Source organism: Melospiza melodia, chromosome 11 (genome assembly GCF_035770615.1).
Source record: "Melospiza melodia melodia isolate bMelMel2 chromosome 11, bMelMel2.pri, whole genome shotgun sequence".
Lineage (NCBI taxonomy): Eukaryota > Metazoa > Chordata > Aves > Passeriformes > Passerellidae > Melospiza > Melospiza melodia.
Window position 1 is genome coordinate 21,545,745 of NC_086204.1, and position 23,450 is coordinate 21,569,194.

Below are 23,450 nucleotides of genomic sequence, written 5' to 3' on the forward strand. Positions count from 1 at the left end.
GAGGTCCGGCTCAGCTGCCACTGCCTACACGGGGAGGCAAGAGCAGGGGAAGGTGCTTTGGGCTCCTCCAAACAGAGGGATTGCTCCCCTGTGCCTGGGGCAAGGCACTCCTTCAGGCACAGATGGGGCACGGCAGCCAAATGGATGGACCAGCAATGCTGGGAATCACCACTGCATAGCTGGGGAGGAGTGGCTGTAGTGGAAAAGACAATTACGATTAATTTGTTGTTAATAAAAAACACCCTCTTCCAATTGCCTGGGCCAAGACACACTCTCCATGGGAGAAGGGAGGCCAGTCCTGTCCCCAGTAAAACCTGCCCTGCAAAGTGATGAGGGCAGCAAGAAAACACCTTTGGCAGCACTGAGGGAGGCACGGCTGGGGTGCAATCCCTGTGGTATGTGCACCTGCAGTCAGCTGGAGAACCCTAAGCTAGGCCATGTCTCCCTCCCTTCCTTTTCCACCTTGGTCACTTCCTGTCAAAAAGGACCCTGGGAACTGTGCAGAGCTCCCTGAAACTTCTGTAACTCTTAAGCCCCAAGGTTTTGGGGTACAGCTGACCTGGTCCAATGAGGAGGCAAGGGAGTAAGGGAAGGAGCAAGGTATGGAGAAACACCTCCCAGCAGAAGCGTGAGTCATGGCCACAGTATGGCCTGGCACCTGCCAGTTGGAGCAGGGCCCTGGGGTCTTCAGAGCTGGAGAGGGGTGAAAGAGAAGCTTGAGTGGGTTTCTGTTGTCTGAGGATGACCCAACTCATGGGGATCCCCCATGCTACAGCCAACAGGTCCCACAGTGGGTCTGGGATTGTTGATCCATAGGGAGAAGGAGTGTTGCAGGTTTGAGGGTTCCTTAGCCAGGGCTTGACCTTCAGGATGCTGCGGTCCATGGGGACAGCACAGAGCTGGGGAGGGGACCAGAGTGCTGTGGGTGGGATGCAGCCTGGGTGCTCCAGGGTGGGAGGATAATTTTGGGGTGCTTGGACAGGCTGACACAGACTATTCCTCACCGTGAGGCCAGAGCTTGGATCCCTAGGACCAAGGTGTCCCTGCTGAAGTGTGCTCCCAGGGATTGAGTCTCCCATTGGAGGAGCAGTGGGAAGTGCCCCATCTCTACCATGGGGGGAAGGTCCAGCAACCTGTCCCCATGTCCATGCTGCTTGGGGTGGGCCAGGTGCCCGATAACGGGGCTGTGGCTGTCACCGCACCCTTAGGAAACATTTGGCTTCAGACACCTGAACCCACGGGAAGCGATAACTCCCGGCTCCCTTGCCCTGCCTGGACCCACACCTGGCGCTGTTGTGCCTTAGTCACACACCGAGAGTTTTTCCACTGCCGGGCCCCAGATAACCTTCTCCTGCCCCACTGGCCACAGTGTTTGCACTTGTCCTCCTCCGCTGGTGCCAGGCTGGGAGACACACACGCCCTGAGCCCTGGTCAGAAGGCACGCACACCTCTGGCCTGGGGCCACCTTGGGTCATGCCTGGCAGCCAGGGCAGGGGTAAAGGGCAGGAGGTGCATCCTTCCCCAGGTGGGTGGGGAGCTGGCTTGGAGGGAGCCTTCCTGCCAGGGCTAAATCTGGGGGCGCATCGCTCCCCCAGTTGCTTGGTGGCAGATCACTCTGGACATTCCTGGTATCCAGGACAGCTGGAGGTGGGTGATGGTGTTGCAGTGACAGGACAGTGATGCCAGAGTTCCAGGGCACGGAAGCGCTGAACTCCCTGTCGCTGCTGGCTTTCCCTGATTCCCTGCATTCCCTCCATACTCCCTGTGCCCTGGCGAGGCAGGACCCTGGTGGTCAGATCTGGGCACAGTCCCAGTGCAGGACTCTCAATGACAGACCAGGTACGTGACTCAGCCTTCCAGCCTTTCCCCTTTGCTCTGTGCTAGCTTTGGGATGCAGTGGCCATTAACAATAACTCCAGGCCAGAAACAATAACTGCAGGCCCCCCTGAAGCAGTGCTAATTGCTCCGCTGATGAGCCCATTAGCAGAAGCACCCGGCTAATGTGTTTCACCTGCGGGTCCATACAGCTCCAGGTGGGACACAGCTCCCGAGGCTCACTGAGGTGTGGGGGAGGCAGGCCAACAAGTGGGAGATATAATCAAAAACTAGCGCTGAATGGCCCCATCTGTCTCAAGGCTTTATTTTTGGAACTGGTTTTTGTTTTCTTTAAGTGCCGTTTTAACAGGATGAACGACTGTGAACAACCGAACAACTCGTGGCAAAAAGAGAGGCCCCTTTTTTGGTATTACAAAGCTCTCCATGAAACAGGAGTGCCAGGCAGGCAGAGACCGCAAAAGTTGGGAAAGCCTTGTGTCCCTCTGCAAGCCCACCTTGGGGGAGTATGGACCCCACTTCCAGGCCAGCTGTGGCAAGAGAGCAAGGAAATGTGCTAGAAATTGTTATCAATGTCCACATACACTGATGAGGGAGGACTTGGGTAGGTGAGGCAGAGCTGAGAGCAAATAGGGCAGGCCAAACCTCAGGATCAGCTCTGTCCTTGTGGGAAGGGTGCTAAAAGCCATCCCTGGTAGCGTGGAAAAGGGATTAAATTATTTCTGGGGACAACAGATGGTACTCTGGGGGTGTCACCAGTTCCCATTGTGGCACACGGGCATTGTTTGCGCCCTGCTACAGAGGTGATGTGCCAATCCTCGTGGGAAGGGCTCACCAGCAGGATGGGAACGGTGGTAAATTCAGCACAGCCTGGCTGGCAGTGAGGGATTCCGTGCAAGAGCAAGTGGGGTTCAGCTCATCCCAGGGCTGCAAGGAGAAGGGATTCCCCTCAGAGGTACCCCTCTCCTGGGGTGGCGGGCAGGTCCCGGTGTATCTCTGTGCCCTGTGCAGAAACCATCTGCTTGAGGCGAACCCCTGCCAGGCGGCCGTGCCCTGCCTCGATCTCTCGCAGGAAGGTGATTCACCTGGCCCCACACCACTGTTTGCTGCCCTTTCCTTCTTCCCCCATCTCTTCCCACAGGGAAGAGGAAACAGGGCAGTATTATTAATAAAACTCTCGCTCCCGGCTGCCTCATGTGAGCCGTGGCTCTGGCTGGCTCCTGGCACGGCTGCCGGGGAGAACGGGACAGGGCAAAGCCACCAGCGAGCGCCTCGGGAAAGGAGACGGGAAAACTCCTGATGAGAAACCAGGGTCGGCTTCGGGACCCCGGGAGAGCAGCGACCATCTCAGAGTCCCCGAGGGAAAGGGGTCGCGGCAGTTCGGGGCACGGCGGGGGCGACGAGCGCGTTCGCGGCGCCCCCTCCCCGCCGCGCGGGCCGACTCGGAGGCGCCGGTCGGGCGCGGCGGTGCTGCCACCTCCCGGCGCGGGAGCGAGCTGCGCCTGCGGCGGGCTCTGCGCCCTGAGCGGGGCGAGGGGTGCCGGGACCCGGCTGGGGCCGGGCGCTGCCGCGGGCCCGCAGGGACAGCGGCGCCGGCGGCCTCGGGTTAGGCGGCCACGACGTGCCACGAGCGGGACTCGAACCCGCCACCCTTCTCCCTCACGCCCGCGCGGTGCGTTCCCCAAAGCGCTCCGGGCACTTCCGGGCGCCTCTTGGCGGGAGCGGAAGCGGCGCTGCCCGGGCCGCCGTATGCGCCGCACGTCCCGGTGGCCGCGGAGCCGGCGCCGGTGGGTGCGCGGGTCCCGCTCGGAGCGGGGCGGCCGCGGCCGCGCGGGGAGCGCCGCGTCTCGCACGCCCTCCCGCGGGCCTCCCGGGATCCCCCCGCGGCGCTGCGGGCCGCGGGCGCGGCGTGCGGAACCCCCGGGACCCGCCGGGTGCAAGGCCCCGTTGTTGGGCCTGGCGGGGGGATGGGAGGCGGCCGAGGGGGGTGTGTGTCTATGTAGATATAAGTGTGTGAGTGTGCGTGTGCACGGATACGCGTGTGTGTGCGCGGATATACGTGCGGGTATGTGTACACACACGCAGCCACGCGTGTTTGTATGGGTCCGGGACACCCCCGCGGGAGTTAACCCACGACCCCCGGTTTCCCGCCCTCCCAGAGCTGGAGGGGACGGACAGGACGGCGCAGAGAAGGCCAGAGGGCAGGCGGAGCCATGGCGACGGGGGCAGATGTACGGGACATCCTGGAGCTGGGAGGCGTGGAGTCAGAGAACACGGGCACCATCAACAAAAAGGACATCATCAACTCGGATAAGGTGAAGTGCAGTGCCCCGAGGGGCTCCTGCGTGATTCCTGGGCACTTTCTGACCTTGCATGTGGTGTTTGGGGTGAATATTGGAAGAAAGGATGGAATTAAGCGTGTACCTTCTTAGTTACCTGTGCTATGGCATCTGGTGTGGGATTTAAGCTGGAGCTGTGTAAGCTGTGTCCTGCTGAGCTGGGCCAGGCCTCAGGACATTCTCAGCTGTCTTTAAAACTCTCATTTTGTGAAGTATCCAGCCCTAAAGCAAATGGAAATAACACAACACAGTCTTGTTTTAGAAGACAGAAAATATTGTCTGACTCGACTGAATGACAGAAGTCTTCCAAACTGTGTGTGGAAAGTGTGTGGCTGGGGTTTGGGACAACTGGGATGCATTGCCTGGGGGAATGTGGCAAGTTAGTGAGCTCTGTTAAGGATGTCTGACATGATGTGCTGCATTCTGTGTGGTAATGAGCTACAGTAACTTGTGTTCTGTGTTTTAAATTTGGGCAGGGTCATGGGCGTTCCATCATGTTTTGCAAGGTGTTGGGAAGGTCAATTTAGGAGTAGTTATGGGATGTGGAGGTGCTTTGAAATGAGCTCTCTGGTACTGAGATGGTCTGATTTGAAGTAAAGCCTGTGCATTTGGGAAAAAATCAAAACAAAACTGAAGGAGAGACACTGTGGTTTCAGTGCCCGGCTAGGGCACACAGTATAATTGGTGTGATGGAAAACCAGTGAGTTTCAGTCATTTAAAGGCTGAAATGTTGGAATTGCTGGTCATGGGCTGTGTTGGTGAACAGTGTCTGGTGAGCAGCCTGATGGCTGGATTCAGCCTGAGTGTTGCCACTGAGTGTTTGGAGTTGTGAGTTCTTTTGGAGTTGTGAGTTCTTTGATTTAAATGAGTCTGTGTTAGGCAGCAGAGAGCCAAGGGAGTACTGGGTGCTGGCTGTCTCTTTGGAGCAGGGGACAAGATGGTTTTCTCCTCAAGTTTGCTGTAATGGGAAGAGAGAGGAAGGGAAGGTGCAGTGAAAAGTTCTGGGAGGCATGCAGGAGGGATTGAATGAAACATTCTGAATTTCTGCAAAGTACAGAAGTGAAGCCAAACCAAAGGTGTAAGCTGTTATCACATGGAGAGTGCAAAGTTGCTCATAACAGTGCAGTTCTCAGTCAGGAAATAGATCTATTCTCAATTAAAAAAGAAACAGATTGATGTCTTGAAATCACAGGAGAACCATGAAGTACTTTCCAGTCCATTAGTGACTGAGAATGTTAAAATAAAAATTACTAGGCATAAAAACATTTAAATCAGCACGACCAAGTAATTTGTTCTCAACTCCTAAAAGGGCTGGCTGAGCTGATCTCTGGCCTTCTGATATTAACTTTTAATAAATCTGGGAACTTTGGGGGAGTTCCAGAAGCCTGTGTTCATAGAGGGTGTGTGGTGACCTGTGGGTAGCTGCCTTGGTTGGCCTTACATTGCTGCTGGGCAAAGTGATGGACACACTAGAGAGAGGTGCTTGGTTAGGGATGAAAAGGTGCTGATATAATGCATGTCTGTCGTGAAGTTTTATGGAAAGCAGCTGTAGTCCAAGATGACAGGGACTTATTTTTTCAGTGCAATCTTGAATTTGCTTGGTAAAGGTGGCTGTATGGATTTAGCACAATTTATGATGCAATGTTAGTTTTACTACGAAAAACATTCTGATTTAAAATTTGGTAGTGATATAGTAAGCAAGTATGTAATATTAGTGTGTGGGGTAGTAGTTATAAAGATGGTACAGTTAGACCAAATGCTCACTAAACTTTTCCCACTTAAATGAAATGTAACTTTTAGTGTGGCTGTTAGTGCACCTACCTGAATCCAAAGCTGGTCACCTGATACAGTTGATTACTGATAAACTTGTGTATGGGTATGAGCTGGGCTGTGTCTTAGAGACCATCAACTCTGTCAAGGGTTTAGGGGCCAGGTTGGGCTGTGTACACTGAATTCCTCTTATGAGGAAACTGTAAAAAATTTGTTTGCTGTGTAAATGGGAGAGCAGAATTTTGGGGGCCAGAGAACTTTGGTAGGTGACACTGGGGGTTTTGCCAAGGGGCTACTGCAAGGATGTAATCACAGATGGAAAAACTGAAGCTGCTGCAGAACAAAGTGACAAAAACTATAAAAATCTGGGAAGACATTTCTTACTTGAAAAGGTGGAGAATCACGTAATTAAGTGCATTAATACCACTGAGTGCTTGCCTAGTAAGGAAGGGCTTAATGCACTAGCCCCTGCAATCTACAGCCAGATGTTCAGCTTGGAATTTAAGTGTGTTATCAGCAAGAGCAAATGTGGGTACTGGTGAGCCCTATCACTGAAAGTTGGGTACATTTTGTCTGTCAGTGTCTTCCAGCAGGAATAGGCACTTTCCTGGAGAAATTCAAGGTGTCTAAAACCAGATAAAAGTAAAAGCCATCACACGGCACCAGGTTATACAGTTTTAATGTTCCCTCAGGAATTTCTACTTCTGAATCTAAAGTGCAATTTTTTTGTTTCAGAAAAAATCCAAGAAATCCTCAGAGACATTGACGTTTAAGAGGCCAGAAGGAATGCACCGAGAAGTTTATGCACTCCTCTATTCTGACAAAAAGTAAGAGCACATGGTCATCTGTGCTGGTTGTGGGGTGGCCTGGGCTTTTGGTGGCAGGGCATCATCCTCTTGAAATCAGGGGCAGTCTTGCTTCTCAGATTGATTCCCCTTTGTGCTCAGCCCATGCTTGTGCCCTTCTCAGTCATGGACAGTGTCTGTTTTCCCTCTTCTAAATTTGAGGGGTTTGCTTGATACAGGAAATTAATTAGATACAGGCAAAACAGTTAATGCAGACAAACCAGTGCTCTTAGCCTTTGTATCTAATTTTTTCTTAATCTCAGCTGGGAATAGCACCTGCTATTCCATCTGCAAAAAGAGTTCTGAGCTTGAAATCTCTTTGGGTTTGCTTCTTGCTTCTCATCACCAGCACTTTTCTCCCCCACAGGGATGCACCTCCGCTGCTGCCAAGCGACACAACTCAGGGTTATCGAACAGTCAAAGCAAAACTGGGCTCCAAGAAAGTCCGGCCTTGGAAGTGGATGCCTTTCACCAACCCAGCGAGGAAAGATGGAGCCATGTTCTACCACTGGAGGAGGGCAGCAGAGGAGGGGAAGGATTACCCTTTTGCCAGATTTAATAAAGTAAGTGGGAGCACTTTCAAACAAAAGCATATGAACAGCAGCTGGAAAATACCCTTCAGTCAGTTCCTTGGCTGTCCAGATGGGAAGTTGATTCTTTCAACACGTGAAGGCTGAGTTATATTTGGTAATTGCATTTTGAATTGCAGCATGACCTGCAAGCTTGTGACCATGGACTGATGTCTCCAAATCATTCAGGCAAAGCAGGCTTTGTATGTGGTCAGAGCTTGGTAGAGACCCTGGTGTTTCAGGTGTGCAGTCATGGATTTGGTGATTTGGTGAGGAGAACTCGTGATACCTACCTCTATTCCTGACCAACACCCTCCCCCTGATTACAGGCTCAGGATAGTAAAAGGTATTCTATTCTGAGTGAGACATAAAAGTCAGAAATCTTGCTATTTTGCTCAGTATGAAAAAAATGGCTTGAGCTTCATGGCCAAAAAGGTGGCTTGGAACCTCTTGGCCAGATTCCAGCACAGATGCTGAATTACTTTGTGTTCCCTCTGAAATTGCTCCTGTGGTATCAGTGTGGTGCAGTCCCCTGTTCTTTGCATCTTACATTAAATTGTCACAATGTGTTGTTGTAATCTCCTGCTGTCTTTTGTCCCAGATGTATCTGCTTTGAGTGGCTGCGCCTTTTATGTGTATGCACAAAGAAAACTACATCAAGATTTATACTTCAAAGTCAGGACCTCCAAAGTTAGGAAGGAGCAGAGTTAGGGTGCTTCCATAATGTAATTTCACTCCCTTCATGATGCAAATATGAAAGAGTGAGAAAACTGTGTGCTAACACGATTCCACAAAAGCTCTGCTTGTGTGTAACCGTATACAATATTTTAAGTTTGTAACCCACAGAGCATCAGCTCTAACAAAGCTTGGCTTCCTGCAGAGTTAAATGGTTGGTTGACCTTATATGTTAGAAGGCTCCAGCTCTGACTGATGCTTTTCCTGTAGCTGGGACATTGGTAAGAGCCTCCTGTGGTATCTCTTCTCTGATGTCTGGGGTGGAAGTCTGAAGTATGACTCACTTAGTCGAGGCACCTACCTAGCTGTCTGAGTGAAACTTTGTGAGGCTAATTGTCTCTAAGACTCTACTGCTGGAACTGGTTTTGGCTGAGTTCAACTGAGTTTATCAGAGGGGGCCACACATCACATCTGGGTGTTTTAATTACATGATTCTCGTTTCCTTAACTTTATCAGGTACTGTGAGCTGACAGGCAGAAGAGCCTTCAGCAAGGCTGTAACCTTTAGATTAGTGATACAGACCTCTGCCATCTGCAAATGCACAATTACCTAATATCAGGAGCAAGTTGTTACCCTTGTGGTGCTGTAGTTGAGAAAGTTGAAGGCACTGATGAAGAGTTTTGCAGATATTTGCTTTATCAGAGGAAGCTTACCTACTTTTCCAGACTCTTGTGGGTTTCTTCTCACATACTTGATACCTCTGCCTGAATCTTTCTCTCCCCTTGCCATGAGCCTGTTTTCCTGTGTAGTCTGTCCTGTTGATCACTCCAGCTCTTTAACCAAGCTCCTGGGTCACTGCTCAGTTGCTTTCCCTTTTCTCTGTGCTTCCAGTCTCCAGTACAATTCCCTCCTCTTTGCTGTGAGATCCAAAATGTGAACTTGGGTTTCACCATGTACACTGAGCCTTGTTTCAGGCTGTGAAATAGGAGTATAAAAGCAGCTTTGCTGGTGTCAGAGCAAAGCCCTCTCTCAGCCAATACTGTTTTTTTTTTATTACCATCAGTAAAGGCTTAGTGAAAGAGTATGAGAATGGGGCAAATACATATTTTCCTATTTTCTGGTGGTCTTTAGCTTAAGGATTTCTTAATTTGAAATTTGTGTTTAATAATTCTTGCTAGGTACATTCAGGGCAGAAAGCTGCTTCGTGAGTAACCCATGCTAATGAGTTCTTCAAGTTAATTTTGTGTGGTGTGCAAAGGTGCTTCCTCTGCTCATTTCAAACTGCTGCCTTGAGGTTTAGTCCCTCAGAGATCTTGTGTTACATGATGTAGTAAATTGCCCTTGCTGTGTGCTGTGTTCTCTGTAATGTGACATGCCCTCCTGTGCACTCTCTTGTTCTCAAATATCCTTTCTTTTGAAATGTATGGATTAGGAGTGAGTGTTCCACTTAGGAGAGCATGGTAGATTTATGTGGGCTATTTTCTCTATTCCTCTCATAATTTTTACTGTTCAGTTTGAATTTTTACCTCTATTAGGCATTGTGCTGATGCTTTCACAGAGCTGTCTTGTGGCTTCAGGATCCTGAGCAGTTTCAGCAAATTTAATACTCATAATTTTGTGAATTTATAGTGGGAAATGTTGGGCTGAGAGAGGTTTTCTGGGCTATTGAATCCTCCTCTTGGCTCTTTCAGGTCCTCCCACAATCCAGTCCCTTTCATAAACTGATCAAGTTCCTTTTGAATAGCACTTGGCTTTTCCTGCCCCTGTGCTTCCTTGGGAAGCTCTTCTAGGCTGTCTTTGCTCCATTTCATTTCCAGGTTAAATTTTCCGTGTTAAATTGGCATTTCTTTGCAAGTCAATTTCTTTGTTCTTATTTCAGTTGTTCTTTTCTTCCCATGAGTATTCCTTTCATTTCATCTAGCATACTTGAAGCCTGCAGTCAGATTCTCCTTCAGACTTGCTTTGCTAGGCTGTGTTCTCTTCCAGTCTGCTCTAGGAAGGCAGGCTCACCACCCCATTACTCATGCTCCTCTCTGTACTTGTTTCCATTTCAGTGCACCTCTCCTGACCAGGGATCAGTAGTGTTGGAGTTGCTGTTCCTGCCAGTATTCTTGGTGTGCAGTTGAAACACTGCCAGTTTCTGCTGGAAATCCCTCTCTGGGGATCATATTTGCCTTTTCATGGTTATGTTGCATTTGAATGTATTGTCAGCCCATGGTTGGCTCAAGCTTTCCATCTGTTCCCACCTTCTGATTTCTTTCAGGGGTTCTCACCTGAGCAGCCATGAATGGGGCTGAGGAAGTGTTTTGGAAGTATCTTTGCTCTTGTCACATTCTCTTGTCTACTGAGGCATCTGCCATGATCCACTGCAGAGGGCCCTGCTGGCTCTTCTCAAGTGTGTGTGTGCTCCTCTAGAAATTATTTTTGTTTCATGATGTGCATGGGACATCCTTATAGTGTCTGGTAAGATGCTTTGCTCCTGGGGGAGGTGGTACTTGAAGGTTGAGGTTCAGTGCATCCCCAAGAGATCTGCTTCACCTTTGAGTTTCTGTGTCTAAGTGGTAGAGGAAGGGCAGTAGGCCTAAAGAAGCTGTTACTTGGAGGCTCAGAAATGCTCCTCTGAGCTCCAGGGAGTTCATGAGGATGACTTTCCTCATGACAGGACACAAAACCACAGAGGTGTTGAAGCACACCTGCTTGCATGCACACTGTTTTCTTCTGGAGGCAGGACCTCCTCAGGCTGAGCAAAGTTTTGCTGCAGGAGGGAGTGAGAGGCAATAAGGGAGGAAAGCACAGGGTTATTTACACTTTTGCTTTATCACATGCTAGGATTTCCCCTAATGTAGTAAGTATTTTTGCTGTTGCTTTAGTATTCATGTGACACTTGTGTTCTGGATAGAGGCCTTGCAGAGCAGTCCCAGGCTGGGGACAGGAGTGTGGGCTTGGTCCTTTAGGACACTGTGAGAGTTGGACTGTCATTTGGCTCAGTCATTCTGCTGGGGGAAAGATCTATGGGAAAGGGAGGGACAAAGTTATCTGCCAAGTTTATAGCCTTCAGTTGTACAGTACACAGTCTTTCAGATCTTCATGATACTGTCTGCACCAAACATGAAAGAAGTAGTCTGAGTATCAAAGGAGAAGGTGTGCTAAAGGCTGGGGATTACTGCCCCTTGCCTTTCCTGTTCTTCCTGTACAAGTGAGCATGTCCCAACCTAAGAGTCAACTGTCAGAGCACTTTCTGCCAAGGTATTGGTTTTGCTGTATGGGAGGAATGCAGGGAGGCTGAATCTTGGTTTCACTGTCATGTTAGCCTGAAATTTTGAAACCCATAGTCAGGATGTGGGTTGCTGACCTCTGCCTGTGTAAACCATCTGAAATAGGTTTCAGCCTCCTAGGCAGTAGTTCCTTGTAGGCTTCCCTGAATGTCACATTATGGCCTTGGGATCACACATTGCTCCATTTCAGGTCCTCTGCCTGCTCATCGTGTTTCCTATCCGGACTCATTGCTCAGGGTGCTGGCAGCACCCTCCTGTCAGTGCTGTGCTCATGCTCTTGGCTCAGGTGTCTTGGCAGCGAGGAGGGCAGTGCTGCAGGAGAGCTACCATGGTTTTCTCTCTCTCCACAGACAGTGCAGGTTCCTGTGTACTCAGAGCAGGAGTACCAGATGTATCTCCACGACGACGCGTGGACCAAGGCTGAGACAGACCATCTCTTCGACCTGGCTCGGCGCTTCGATCTGCGCTTCGTGGTCATTCACGACCGCTACGATCACCAGCAGTTCAAGGTGAGTCCTGGGGGCCAAGCAACCTGCTGCCATGGCATGGGCAGGGTTTTCTGCGCTTGAAAGACCAAATTACCCTTTATATCAACTTAATTAGGGGAAAAGAATGAATTATTGGCAGCAAGGAATATTGAATTTCCAGCACAAGGCATTGCTGTTTGCTTTGTTTGTAATTAAATCCACTGTGACTTGTTCTCATTCCATGTTGTGTTTTATTAGAAAGTAGAAGGTTTGCACCTGCCAGTAGAACAGCTCGTTGTTCCTTGAAGATAAGGCAGCTGGGGAGTTTATTGGAGCAGGTTAGGTGTTCTGTATTTCAGTCTAGGCCCTTGGAGAAGGATCTCCCAAAACCCTGGGGGCTGAGACTTCTCCCTGGTGCTGCTCCTGACTTGTGGTCTGACATGGTGCAGGTTTCTATCATCTCTGCTGTAAAACAGGGACTCTCAGTGGTCTGAAATTGCAGCCCTGGTGTCATGATTGCTGATCTGCTATACTGGTTCCATGCTTTCTGGTGACATAGGGAATGATGTGACATCTACAGAACACCTCCTTGTTATCCTCTGAAATGCTTACATGAAGAGCAAAGTAAAATAACGAGAGTATGCCCAGCTAAGCAGCCCAAACATGTTTTGGGCTTGGGTTAATGGAGCACAGCTCAGACTTCATGAAATGATGGGCAGTGAATCGATGCTGCTGATACTTTTGCTGTGACTTGAATGACCATTGTCTAGAGCAAATTGGAGACCTGCACATTTGTTGCAGTTTCCTGCTTGCAGGCTTTCTCCTCTCAACTCTCCTTGCATCCTTTTATCTTCACTGCTTGGGATGCTCCACTGCTGTATTGTCTCTAAACCCTTAGCACTGTTGGATCTTTTGGTGGGTATTTTTAGAGCAGTAGCTGTAAACCCTGGCAGTTAATTCATGCAGCTCACTGAGAAGCTCGTCCTTCCCTGTCATTCCCCTGGCACTGCAAGGGTCCCTCTAGGCCTTCCCAGGCACTGTCTCTTGTACTGTATGTGACATCCTTGTGGTCCTTAGGTGGCTACTGCACAAGGTTTTGCTTAGTTCTTCCATAATGTTGTCATCCTGTGATGTCTTCCACAGAAAAGGTCAGTGGAGGATCTGAAGGAACGGTATTACCACATTTGTGCCAAGCTGGCAAACATTCGTGCAGCTCCCGGCACAGACCTAAAAATCCCAGTCTTTGATGCTGGCCATGAGAGACGAAGGAAGGAACAGCTGGAAAGGCTTTACAATAGGACACCAGAGCAGGTAACTTGGGGAAGAGAGCATCACTTCTCCAGGAGATTGATAAGTTGAATCAGGAGGTGTATGATGCAGGCCAGAGGGTGGGAAAGGTAAAGAAGGGCTGGACAAGAAAAAAGCAACACCTGAGTACAGCTTTTGTTGTTAGGTTAATGTCCCTTTAAGGAGTTTAAAAGGACAATCATTGAGAAACCTGGCTATCCAGGAGAAAGGTCTACATGAACAGAGTAATGGTCTGACCTTCTCAGTGACACTGACTGTATTAGTCCTCTGATAGAAGCAAATTCTCAGTGTTGTTATGAGTATACCAGAGTCTCGTGGAGAGAGAATTATTTATCTGAGAGTAGAAATCTTTCCAGAAAGCATCAAAGACTAAATCTACATGCTTAGTTCTTCTCTATGTTGAAGCTATGTGAGGGTCCTACAGTTCAGAGATTAAGAAAGTGTGTTCTCCATAGGCTGGGGGAGAGCATCAGTTTCAGTTTTCAGTTAGTTCCCCCCAAGGACAAGTTCATATGTGACTTACTCTGCTTCTTCACCCCACTGATAGGTGTGAGAACTAGGCATAGCTGCTCTAGGTTCTATATGCTATGACTGGGGCGGGGAGTTTTTTTCTTTTCACAACACTGTATTTCCAACCACAGCACATTTGGGCTTTTTAACCCTTCTGTGCTTTTGATCTCTGGAAAATGGGATTATTAATTTATGGATTGTTGAAGGGTGCATCATAAAGGTTGTGGTGCAGTACCTGCCAGATTGTAGAGTGGCATTGCCGTGGGTGCAGGGTAAGGTTATGGAGTATAACGTGCTCTACAAATCCAAGAAGTCAGGCAGGAGCACGAAATCATTCCCGGGCTGGCCCAGGGCAGAGCTGCTGTCGGTAGAGGGCCCCCTTGCCTTGCCAGGCCTCCTCTGCTCTCTGACTGCCCTGACGCGCTCTGCTCTGCAGGTGGCAGAAGAAGAATACCTCATCCAGGAGCTCCGTAAAATTGAAACCAGGAAGAAAGAGAGAGAAAAGAGAACCCAAGACCTGCAGAAGCTCATCACAGCTGCCGACACCACCACTGAGCAGAGGCGTGCTGAGCGCAAGGCTCCCAAGAAGAAGCTGCCACAGAAGAAGGAGACAGAGAAGCCTGTAAACATTTATCTTTCTTTTTTTTTCCCTTTACCCTGTTTATGCTCTGGCTGGGTAACATTTTCTGCAGCAGTCCTGTGGGGATCAGGCCCTTTCTGGGTGGTAGGAGTAACTGCTGGCTGCCTTCTGGCAGATGTTTTTTGGTTACATCTTTGGAAGGCAGATTGGTGTAAGGCAGCCATTGTCTGAATCCCCTGGTGTGCTCTCAGTCTCTCTCCCATTTGAAAAATGCTGGTTTAAGTCCTGTTTATCTTTCCCTGCCTGAGAAAAGGGATGAAATAATGCCAGCTGTTAATGCATCATGGCAGGGAGAAGCATGTCTCCCTGCTTCTTCCAAGTGTACTCTGTTGCTGCTGTGTAGGGTTGGCCCACAAAGCCATTGTCTTTCACCTGCCTTATTTTTCTAGTTCAAGTTTTCCTTTTGTCCCCAGCTCCTGGATCTCAGCAGCATCTCCCCAAGCTATGCCTCTCTCCTGATCCTCAGTTGTGATCAGAGCAGCCTTGCTGTGGGACTCCTGTATTCTGGGAGCTGTTGGCTATTTCTCCATGAGCTGAGCTGCATTCTAAGGAGCCCAGAACACAGCTTTCACTTCACATTTGGGGCTATCTCAGCTTCCCTTACTGGAAAGAGGTGGACAGCATGGACTGATCTAAATTCAGCACCTTCAGTAGGAAAGGGCTGTTAAAAAAATCTCAGATGTTTCCAGTCCCTCAGAATTCTTGTCCCTTCACCTTGTGAACAGAGAGTACTTGAGTAATTTTTCTCCAAAAGGTTCTGTACAGAGAGCAGGGAGAAGCAGTGAATTCTAGACAGTTATTGCTTGAAGTGTGCCTAATGGCCACCACTTGCTCAAAACACTCTTTTGGCGTGTCGTGTCCTGTGTGTGTCCCTGCTGTGTGATGAGTATAATACCACTGGGCACCTTTTGCATTGAATTCCCCAAAGGGTTGTTCTGGGAAAGCTCAGCCATGGTTGGCATATCTCCCGTGAAGAAAGCAGTTTGTCACTGGTGGGAATGAACAAAAGGGGGCTAGAGAATGGGGCTGGAAAGATGCTGAGGGTGCCAAGGCAAGGGAGTTCACCTCTAAACATTGTCTAGGACCTGTCTGCAGGCATGTAGTGCATAGGCACACCAGGGTGGGCAGAGAAGCAGTTTCTGTTGTTGCAGTAGCATCATTTCATCCATGACAGAGTCCATTAGGAGTCAATTACCAACTATAGCCAGGAAATGTTAAGAAAAAAATGGCATTTTAACTAAGAATTTGAATCGGGAGCTGCATCAGCATCATTTCAACAAAGGAAAATCATTTAGCAAAGAGTCAATTGAGGTTGAAGCGTTTACAGCATGTACAGGCTGTACAGGCACATGAGGCAAAAGAACCCATTTAATTGCTTATTGCTGAATGCAAGTCAGAGTTGGCTTGGCTGAGGCAGTGATGCTGATTTCCCCACACTGCTTGTGTCAGGGTGTTCAGCAACAAGCTGAGGGGCAGAGTTCAGGGAGTTTGGAAGCCAGCCTTTGTGCAAAGGAAGCAGACAGGATTGGTTTTTGATTGCAGCCTTGTTTGTCTCTAATAAGGCAAGCAGGGAGGCTGTATCCTACCAAAGATCAAAGTGATCTCTACAAGTTCATTAGCCCTATTGGTAGTTAGAGAATACTTTTTCCTTCATGGCTGTGTCTAGGAGTCTTTTCCCAGGTCCTCTCTTTATTGGACAGACAGCAGATAACTGAAATAATCTTAATGCCTGGCCATGCAGAGTGGTTTGCAGGGTGCCACCTCAAGACCAAGACCTAGAGATAGCTGATGGGGATGTGAGAGTTATTGGCAGGGAACTTGAGAAATTGAGTCACTGTCCTTCAGCATCTCTTATGATCTTGGGGCAGCCCTGGCTGTCTCAGCTCTGTCTGGAACAAAGAAACAGCAAGCTGCAGAGCCTCTCTGCAGAGAAATCTGGGTACAGCAAGGCAAATGCTGTTTCCAAAGAAATGGGGAGATTTGAGGTGACTTGCTTTTGGAAAAACACAATTGTGCATGTGTTTTGCAGAGGTTGTGGCTATTCTTCGCTTGAATCATAAGTATTGCTGATCCACTCAGGGGAACCCAAACCATTCACTGCACAGATAGCCTGGTTTAGTATTTTAAAAGTCTGCTCACCTTTTGCTTTCCTCATCAGCATAGATTTTTAAGGGATTGTATTTATTTTTTTCCATTTCATTGAAATGCAACTATATGCTCCACTGTTAGCAGCAGAAACGTGGAAGTTTGCTGCATTTTAATGCTGTACTTAAAATGTGAAGAAAGAAAGAAAACTGTCTAATGTGTGGACAAATGGCAAAACACGTATGAACAGCAGGCCTCCCTGGGAGAGGGCAGTCCTTGCATCCTCATTAGTGGCCTCAGGTCTGTACAGATCAGAGGTTTCTCAGCTCATTCCTTTGAGAATTTACAGTCAAAAGGCAAGATTTAGGGAAGTCCTGGGCTGTTTTGATCAGTGAAATGGGTCAAATTTGGATGAGGATGATACTGTGCAAATATGTATAACTACCATGTGGGGTCAGGGTTTCTGTGTGGGTGGATGTAAGTCCCTGTGCAGAGCAGCGCGTTTAAACCAACTGACCAAAAATGTTTGAGCTTTCCAAAGATGCCTTGAGTAGTTTTCTCAATGAATTGCTTGGGATTTTCCCACTGAATCCTGTTGTCTGGGATTTTCCTCTTGCCTCAGCTCTGACGTGTGGCCGTGGCAGGTGGTTCTCTGTCATAGGAAATGGTGTTTCCCCTTCAGATAGTCTCTATATGAAATGTTGTGTTTCTTGTGTTTCCTCCATCAACACATCCTGTTTCAATCTCTTTCAGGCTGTTCCTGAGACTGCTGGCATCAAGTTTCCTGACTTCAAATCTGCAGGTGTCACGCTGCGGAGCCAGAGGGTAGGCTCTTGTCCTGTTCCCATGGGACCTCTGTTAATGTCTTTCACTTTGCCTCCCTCTCTCCTCATCCTTTTATAGCTAAAGAAAGTCGAGTTCTTGCCTCTAAAATAAGAAAGGAATTCTATAAATGTGGAGACTCAGAAACCTGGAATGCTGGCTCTGTGGAAGCCAACTCATTGCCTTGCAGAGGCACCTGAACTTGCTGGTGTTTGTCACTAATGTGCCTGCTCTGCTGTTAGACACCTGTGACACAACCAAATGGAGCTCTCTAGTCCAAACAGAGCTCACAGCCAGAACTAATGGGCCTCTTGGAGCATGTGTGTTGCTAGCTGAGAGGTTCTTTTGGATTGGTTTGAGCTGGAAAGGACCTTAAAAATCATCTAGTTAAGATGATTAAGGACTGCATGTTCAGGTTGTATCTTGAAAAAAGCCAGAAACACATAAACATGTAGAATTTTTAGCTTTTCTATTTACATTATGTTAGAAGATTTTTTTTAAACCCCCCGTGTTCAGTCTGTTGCAGAGATACTCCTGAGTAAAGAACTTTCTTGCTGTTTTTGTATTGCTTTCATATATCAGCAAGACTTGACCCCTGCCTCTTTGCCACAGGTTTTGGGATATCAAGTAACTTAAAAACCTGCTTGGTCAACTGAATGTTTTCAGAGAAGTTTTGATATCAAAATCCTATGTGCCTGTACAAGTACTTTTTGCTTTTTTCCTAGCAAAAAAAAAAAAAAATTAAATTGCTTTATTAATTGCTTTATTATAGCAAAGTTGGATGAGTACATTCCTTGCCTGGCATCCTCACTTGGCACAGTAAATTTAAATGACAGTTTTTATGGAATGCTCTTTTGATATCAGACTGGTTGCAGATCTTGCTGGCTGTTAATAGAAATGTGTTTGGGATAATGCTGCTTTGATGTACTGGTGCATGTGTGTGTTAGAGGTGGGATGCCTCAGCAGGGCCACTGCTGGGGGGCCCCTTCAGGGTACCAGTGCCACCATCTGCAGGATAAGTGTTTGAGTGAGGGGCTACAGCCTTGAGGAAGTCACAGTCCAGAGATAAGCAAGATTGCAGTGCAGGTGTTGAGATTTATTGAGACGTGGCAGATGTGTTCTCCAGCACTAAGATAAATAGAGTAATTTATGGAGATTGATTTGGATTTTGAAAACTAATAAGTAATGGTTGATCTTTTCTATTTTTTTTACCCCCTCTGGAAGAGAAGCTGAGCAATAATGTATCAGTGATGGAACCATCTGGCAAAGCCAGCAGCCTTTTTGTGTGCCAAACAGGCAATTCAAATCCCAGCCTTCATGAAAATGGGTGCTACTTGCTTTTATCTGTTCCCTCATGCTCACAAGATGCAGTGTTAAGCTGAGGCATGGCAGTCTGATTCAGCAACTTTTAGCCTGCAGTGTCCAAGCTCCTGGAGTGACCTAGAGCAACTTTCTATGTTCTTCTTGAAATTTTTAAGGAGATAAATGCTGTTCTTAGAATTGCCAGTGGTTTGTGAGTTAAAAAGATGGTTCATCACTGATCTAGGTGAAAAAACAGCACCTTGCTGTTTGGAAGTGTGAAACCTACCTCTAAGCCAGAAAAATGAATTCATTTGTGGCTTTTAGCCAGTCACCTGGCTTCCTTATCCAAGCCTTCCCTGTTTTTAAAATGGAAGCTATGAGACTCACTTGCTTCAGAGATGCATGATGGGGAGAATTAATTACATGAGGTCAGTACAGGCCTTTTGAACTGGCAAGAGGTGCTGAAGTGCCAACTGTTATGAAGTTGACAGTCCATGCTAATCCAAATTATTTTACTTGTGGGATTTATATGGTAAACCCTCTGATCTCCAGTGATGTGGAATTGATCAGGGTGGAGGATGTCCTGACTAGGACTAAGTGAGGAATTGGAATGAAGTGCTGGAAATTCATACTCTGGCAACATCCAGCATAAGATGTTTTGCCCTTAGCACATTGAAAAATGATTTCTAAAAGCTTGTTCTTTCCTGCAGTAAGTTCTTTTTGCCTGAAGACCTCAAGAGTTCCTCACCTAAAGGCTTCTGTTTTCCTCCTTTGTTTCATACTTTGCTACTGTGCTTTATGCCTTTCGTGGTTAGGTGAAGTTGGATTTTGCAGTGAGATCAGGGCTCAACCTCTGTCATGTGTGAAAAATGTACCATATCATCCCCAGGATAATAGCACTTACTCTTTGATTAGAGATTTTTTTTTCCTGAGGATTTACAATTAGTCTGAAATCTGAGTTAAAATTAATTTATAGAAATGAGTCCTTGAAGAAAAAGTTAGGAATCCGCATTCAACTTAATTTGTTCCCAGTAGTTTTTGTGACAATAGCCATGGCTCTTCAAATTCCCTTTCATTACAGCTTACACAATCTTATGGACAGGCTGAATTTGAGGACTGTTTTTTTCTCCCCCTGTGAGGATTAATGGTCACTTAGAGCCATTATTCTTCATAACTGAAAGTTTCTCCTTCAGCAGACGCTGAAGAGTAATCTTCTGCAGGGACTTGGACAAGCTGGCTGCTATCAGACTGGCCTCAGTGTCCCATTGTTCTCCATGGGACTGTGGCCACAGGCAAAGGAGGCCACAGCCCCCGTGCCCTTGCTCTGCTTGGGATTTCCCTCTGCCTCCTGGCAGCACAGACTGCAAGTTTCTCTAAGGCAGTGGCAAGCTGGGCATTATGAAAAGCTCCCTCTTAATTCAAGGCAGTGTATTGCCTTGGTGCCACTGAGAACAGGAGGCAGTAGCAGATGTTTGGAGAGGGGTGAGCCTTCTAAGAGTTTCTTGAAAAGAATTTCAGATCTTTGCATTTGATGTTAGTAAAACAGTGTTATGAAAATAGCATCAGAAGTGTGTTATTAATCCTAAGCATTGCTTCTGGAAAACTTCCTGTTATACCAGCTCTGCTCAGCTGGGAGGTCAGACAGCCAAAGAGCCAGAGGAAAAGAGAGATGTGTAGGGAATTTGAACAGGGAAAGGTGAAGAAAAGACTAAAGGGAAAGCAGGGAGCTATGAGAAGGGAATGCTTTGCTGTGGGCCTGCCTGAAGGAAAGGAAGATGGGAGCTGTTGAACTTGGATCTTTTCCAGGATCCAGACAAACAAACAGTAACCTCATGTTTGTGATCTGGGCATGATGCTGCTTCAGTATGGCAGAACTGAGTTTGTTTGATTTCATCACAGTGTTTCTGTACCATGTATGTTCAGCTTTCTTTTAAATTTAACCTTTGTCTTTGTTGTGTTCAGAGCACTTGACTTTGCCATATTTAACATCTCTGCAGTGTGTTTTAAGTTCTCTCTCAGCTCTGTCAGTGGATTTTAACTTACAATTTTGGTAATGCTGTTGAATTGTTGCAGCAGTGGTTTAAGAAAGAAGATGATGCATGGGAAAGGGTGGATGTTTGTACCCACTCCTGCATGTTGAGGTCTATGTCTGTGTCCTTGCTCAGTTCTCATGGGTTTGGAAGCAAAGGAACGGGAAGAGAATTGATTTAAGTGGTGTCTCATCTGGAAACAAAACAAAACCTTGTGATGAGAAGATGTTTGTAGAATTCTCAGTCTGCAGGAAGGATTGAGGGATGCTCCAGCTTAGTCATTCAAAGCTGGCCTCCTCCCCTCAGAAAAGGCTTCCAGCCAGCAGCCTGACTCCATCTGCTTAACTGGGATCTTGTAGACCTTTGCCAGTTGAACAAATTAAGAAAGAAATAAAGGAAGGAAAATTACAAGTAGAGCTTTAGTACCCATTGATTCAAAAATTCACACTCACCAGCTTTTAAATGTTTAGTAGCCTTCTGAGCACTTTTTTAGCACTGATTAATGAATAAGAATTTACTGTGGTTGTGTGGGGAAGCATGTGTGTGAGTTCTTCCATTTTTTTTTCTTGGAGTGAGAACTAAGTACTTCCTGCAAGTCCAAGGTGAATGAAATTTCTGGAGGAAGATGGGTTGTATGTATGTGTTTAGACATGTTCATTCTCTGTATTTGGTCTGACCAATAATTACATGGCCAAGCACGCCGGCTGTTTACCCTGCACTGGAGGCTCCTGGCTTCTGTTCCTTCCCTGTCATTAATGCAAACCCAGACTTCAATGGCAGTGAGCATGTGACACATCTGTCTGTCCTCCTGTGATCAATACCGTCCCTTCAGAGGTTCAGCTTTTGAAAGCAGTTCCATAAAATACCAGTTATTCTTATTTGGATTTGATAAATTTAATTACTTGAAGCAATTAATTATTTATTTGCTTTGTATTGATTGCACTCCAAGGCGTTCTGACATCAATCTCATGGAGATCAGCACGCCCTTATTAGGTGGGGAAAGTTTATGTTTCCAGGTCTGAACATCCCATGGATTAGTTAGCTGAGATGTGCTTGTTGCTTCTGCTAGCAATTTTTCATTAGTGAAGTTGTGTGTTTTGCACTCTTCAAGAGAGTGGCTGGGAGTAATTTCCACAGGGAGTCTGACAGGTGTAGAAGGGAAGTAGTTCTCTCATTTCTGTGAATAAAACTTATGAAGAAATGATGCAGGCTGCATCGAATTCATGTTGTGGCATTGCCATCTATTTGTTGTACTATATGCCCTTTAATTAGGGCCAAGAGAGTGCTGGTGCATTTCCTAATCAAACTCCTGTCTGTAGAGAATGAAATAAGATGAAAATATTGGTGTATTTATTTTTAGAGAGAACTGCAAAGGATACAAACTCTTGAATGAACTAGAGAAGGTGAATCCAACATGCCTTTTCCTCCATTCTTGTGTCTAGCTAAACTGAAAGGCACTTAATGTTAAATTGCTGAAAGAAAATCCATCCATCACCTTTTTTGTGGAGGTCATTGATGTGGGAGAGCATCTGGACCAAAGCCTTAGTAGGTTCTTGGGTATAAGGAGAGCACTCTGGCTACAGGAGTGGGATCACTCTGGGTGCAGGAGTGGGATCTTTAAAATAAATTCCAGTTCTGGAAAGGACACTCCACGTTGCTGCTTCTGTTGAAACATCCAGTACCAAACAGTGTCCATGCAGTATGAGGCCTCAGGGAGCTTTGTCAGTCCTGGATTTGAGAAGCTTTTAGTATCTTTGTGTGGTTCTAGTGAGACAGTCTGGGGTGTCATTCATCAGCCAGTTTCATTGTGTGCAGAGCTCCATATATATCACTTTTTTTCTTTCATTAGTGTAACCAATATAATGATTGGACTGCAATTAGTCACTCTGTTGTTGGTATTTGTGTAAGTGGAGGTTCAGTTAAATTATTTAAGAGAAAAGCATCAATTCAAGACTAGATGCGTGTGTTGCTACACTTTGCTGTGTCTGATCTGGAAGTTTACATAATGTTCTTGTACTATGGTAGAATGTCCTTGGAATTCCCCCTCCTGTGGCCAGTCTTAGGGTCCTCCCTGCAATCACAGCACACACTGCTGTGCTCTTGGTTTCTTTCTGTCAGAGGCTGCAGCCATTTCCATTTTCTGCAGGTCTCAGCTTGGTCTTCGTGCCTGTAGTGAGAGCAGGGGTAGGACTTTCTGGGAATCTGCTTAAAACAAACTACTGTAGTGTCATTCTGGTAATGTACTTTTAGCATAAAATACCCCCAGTAAAAATATCCTGTGCAGTTCTTTCTTCTGCAGCCCTTCAGTTCCATGCAGTGAAGCACTTCAGAATTTCAGAAATGTGCAAGTTCATATCTAAAACTGAATTTTTCAGCTGAGGTTTTTCAAATTCCAGAGCTCTAAGACTAAAGTACTTAATATGGTTCTTTCCTTCCTTGGGTCTTAAAACTGTACAGGAGTGGAGGCTCTCTGCTCCTGCAGAGTAGAGCCATGCAACTCAGGAATGTTTGACCTTCAGGCAGAAAATGCAAAAAACATTATTCATCTGAAACTTTAGCACTCCTTCCTGGAAATCCACTAAACCATTCAGTACTCTAAAGATATCCATGAAGAAAGTGCCTAATGAGAAAGTTTTCTTGCTGCTGAAATCCATAAGGAAGGTGGTTTTCAATGTCAGTGAGCTGTATTATAATGCTGAACAATACTGGTGCTGGTGCATAAAACCACGGGTACAGCTGTACAGGCTGTACAGGCATAGGTCAGATGTGTGGAGATTTTAGGGTTAATGTTTTAGGACAGTTATATTGTTTAGGACTGGGGAAGGCTGATTTTAAGAAAAAACTTACCTTAAAATTGAATTAAAATGAAGTGCAGCATCAGGGAGGGTTCATGTGAAATATTTAAATAACCACTGATTAATTTTAAAAACCTTGTATTTTGGTGGTAGACCAAACAAAAGGTTTCAGCACGGAAGAAGAT

General features: G+C 46.9%; 1 protein-coding gene across 1 annotated transcript in view; it reads left to right on the forward strand.

The window, feature by feature from the left end:
* Nucleotides 1–3,581: 3,581 nt before the first annotated feature.
* DMAP1 (DNA methyltransferase 1 associated protein 1) overlaps nucleotides 3,582–23,450 on the forward strand; it is a 29,668-nt gene continuing 9,799 nt past the window's right edge. Inside the window, exons 1-8 of the mRNA XM_063165958.1 lie at nucleotides 3,582–3,620; nucleotides 3,993–4,148; nucleotides 6,678–6,769; nucleotides 7,155–7,350; nucleotides 11,657–11,815; nucleotides 12,917–13,084; nucleotides 14,028–14,213; nucleotides 17,070–17,141. Of these exons, the coding sequence (XP_063022028.1) occupies nucleotides 4,047–4,148; nucleotides 6,678–6,769; nucleotides 7,155–7,350; nucleotides 11,657–11,815; nucleotides 12,917–13,084; nucleotides 14,028–14,213; nucleotides 17,070–17,141 (975 nt within the window). The 5' untranslated portion in view covers nucleotides 3,582–3,620; nucleotides 3,993–4,046. The remainder of the gene's footprint in view (nucleotides 3,621–3,992; nucleotides 4,149–6,677; nucleotides 6,770–7,154; nucleotides 7,351–11,656; nucleotides 11,816–12,916; nucleotides 13,085–14,027; nucleotides 14,214–17,069; nucleotides 17,142–23,450) is intronic.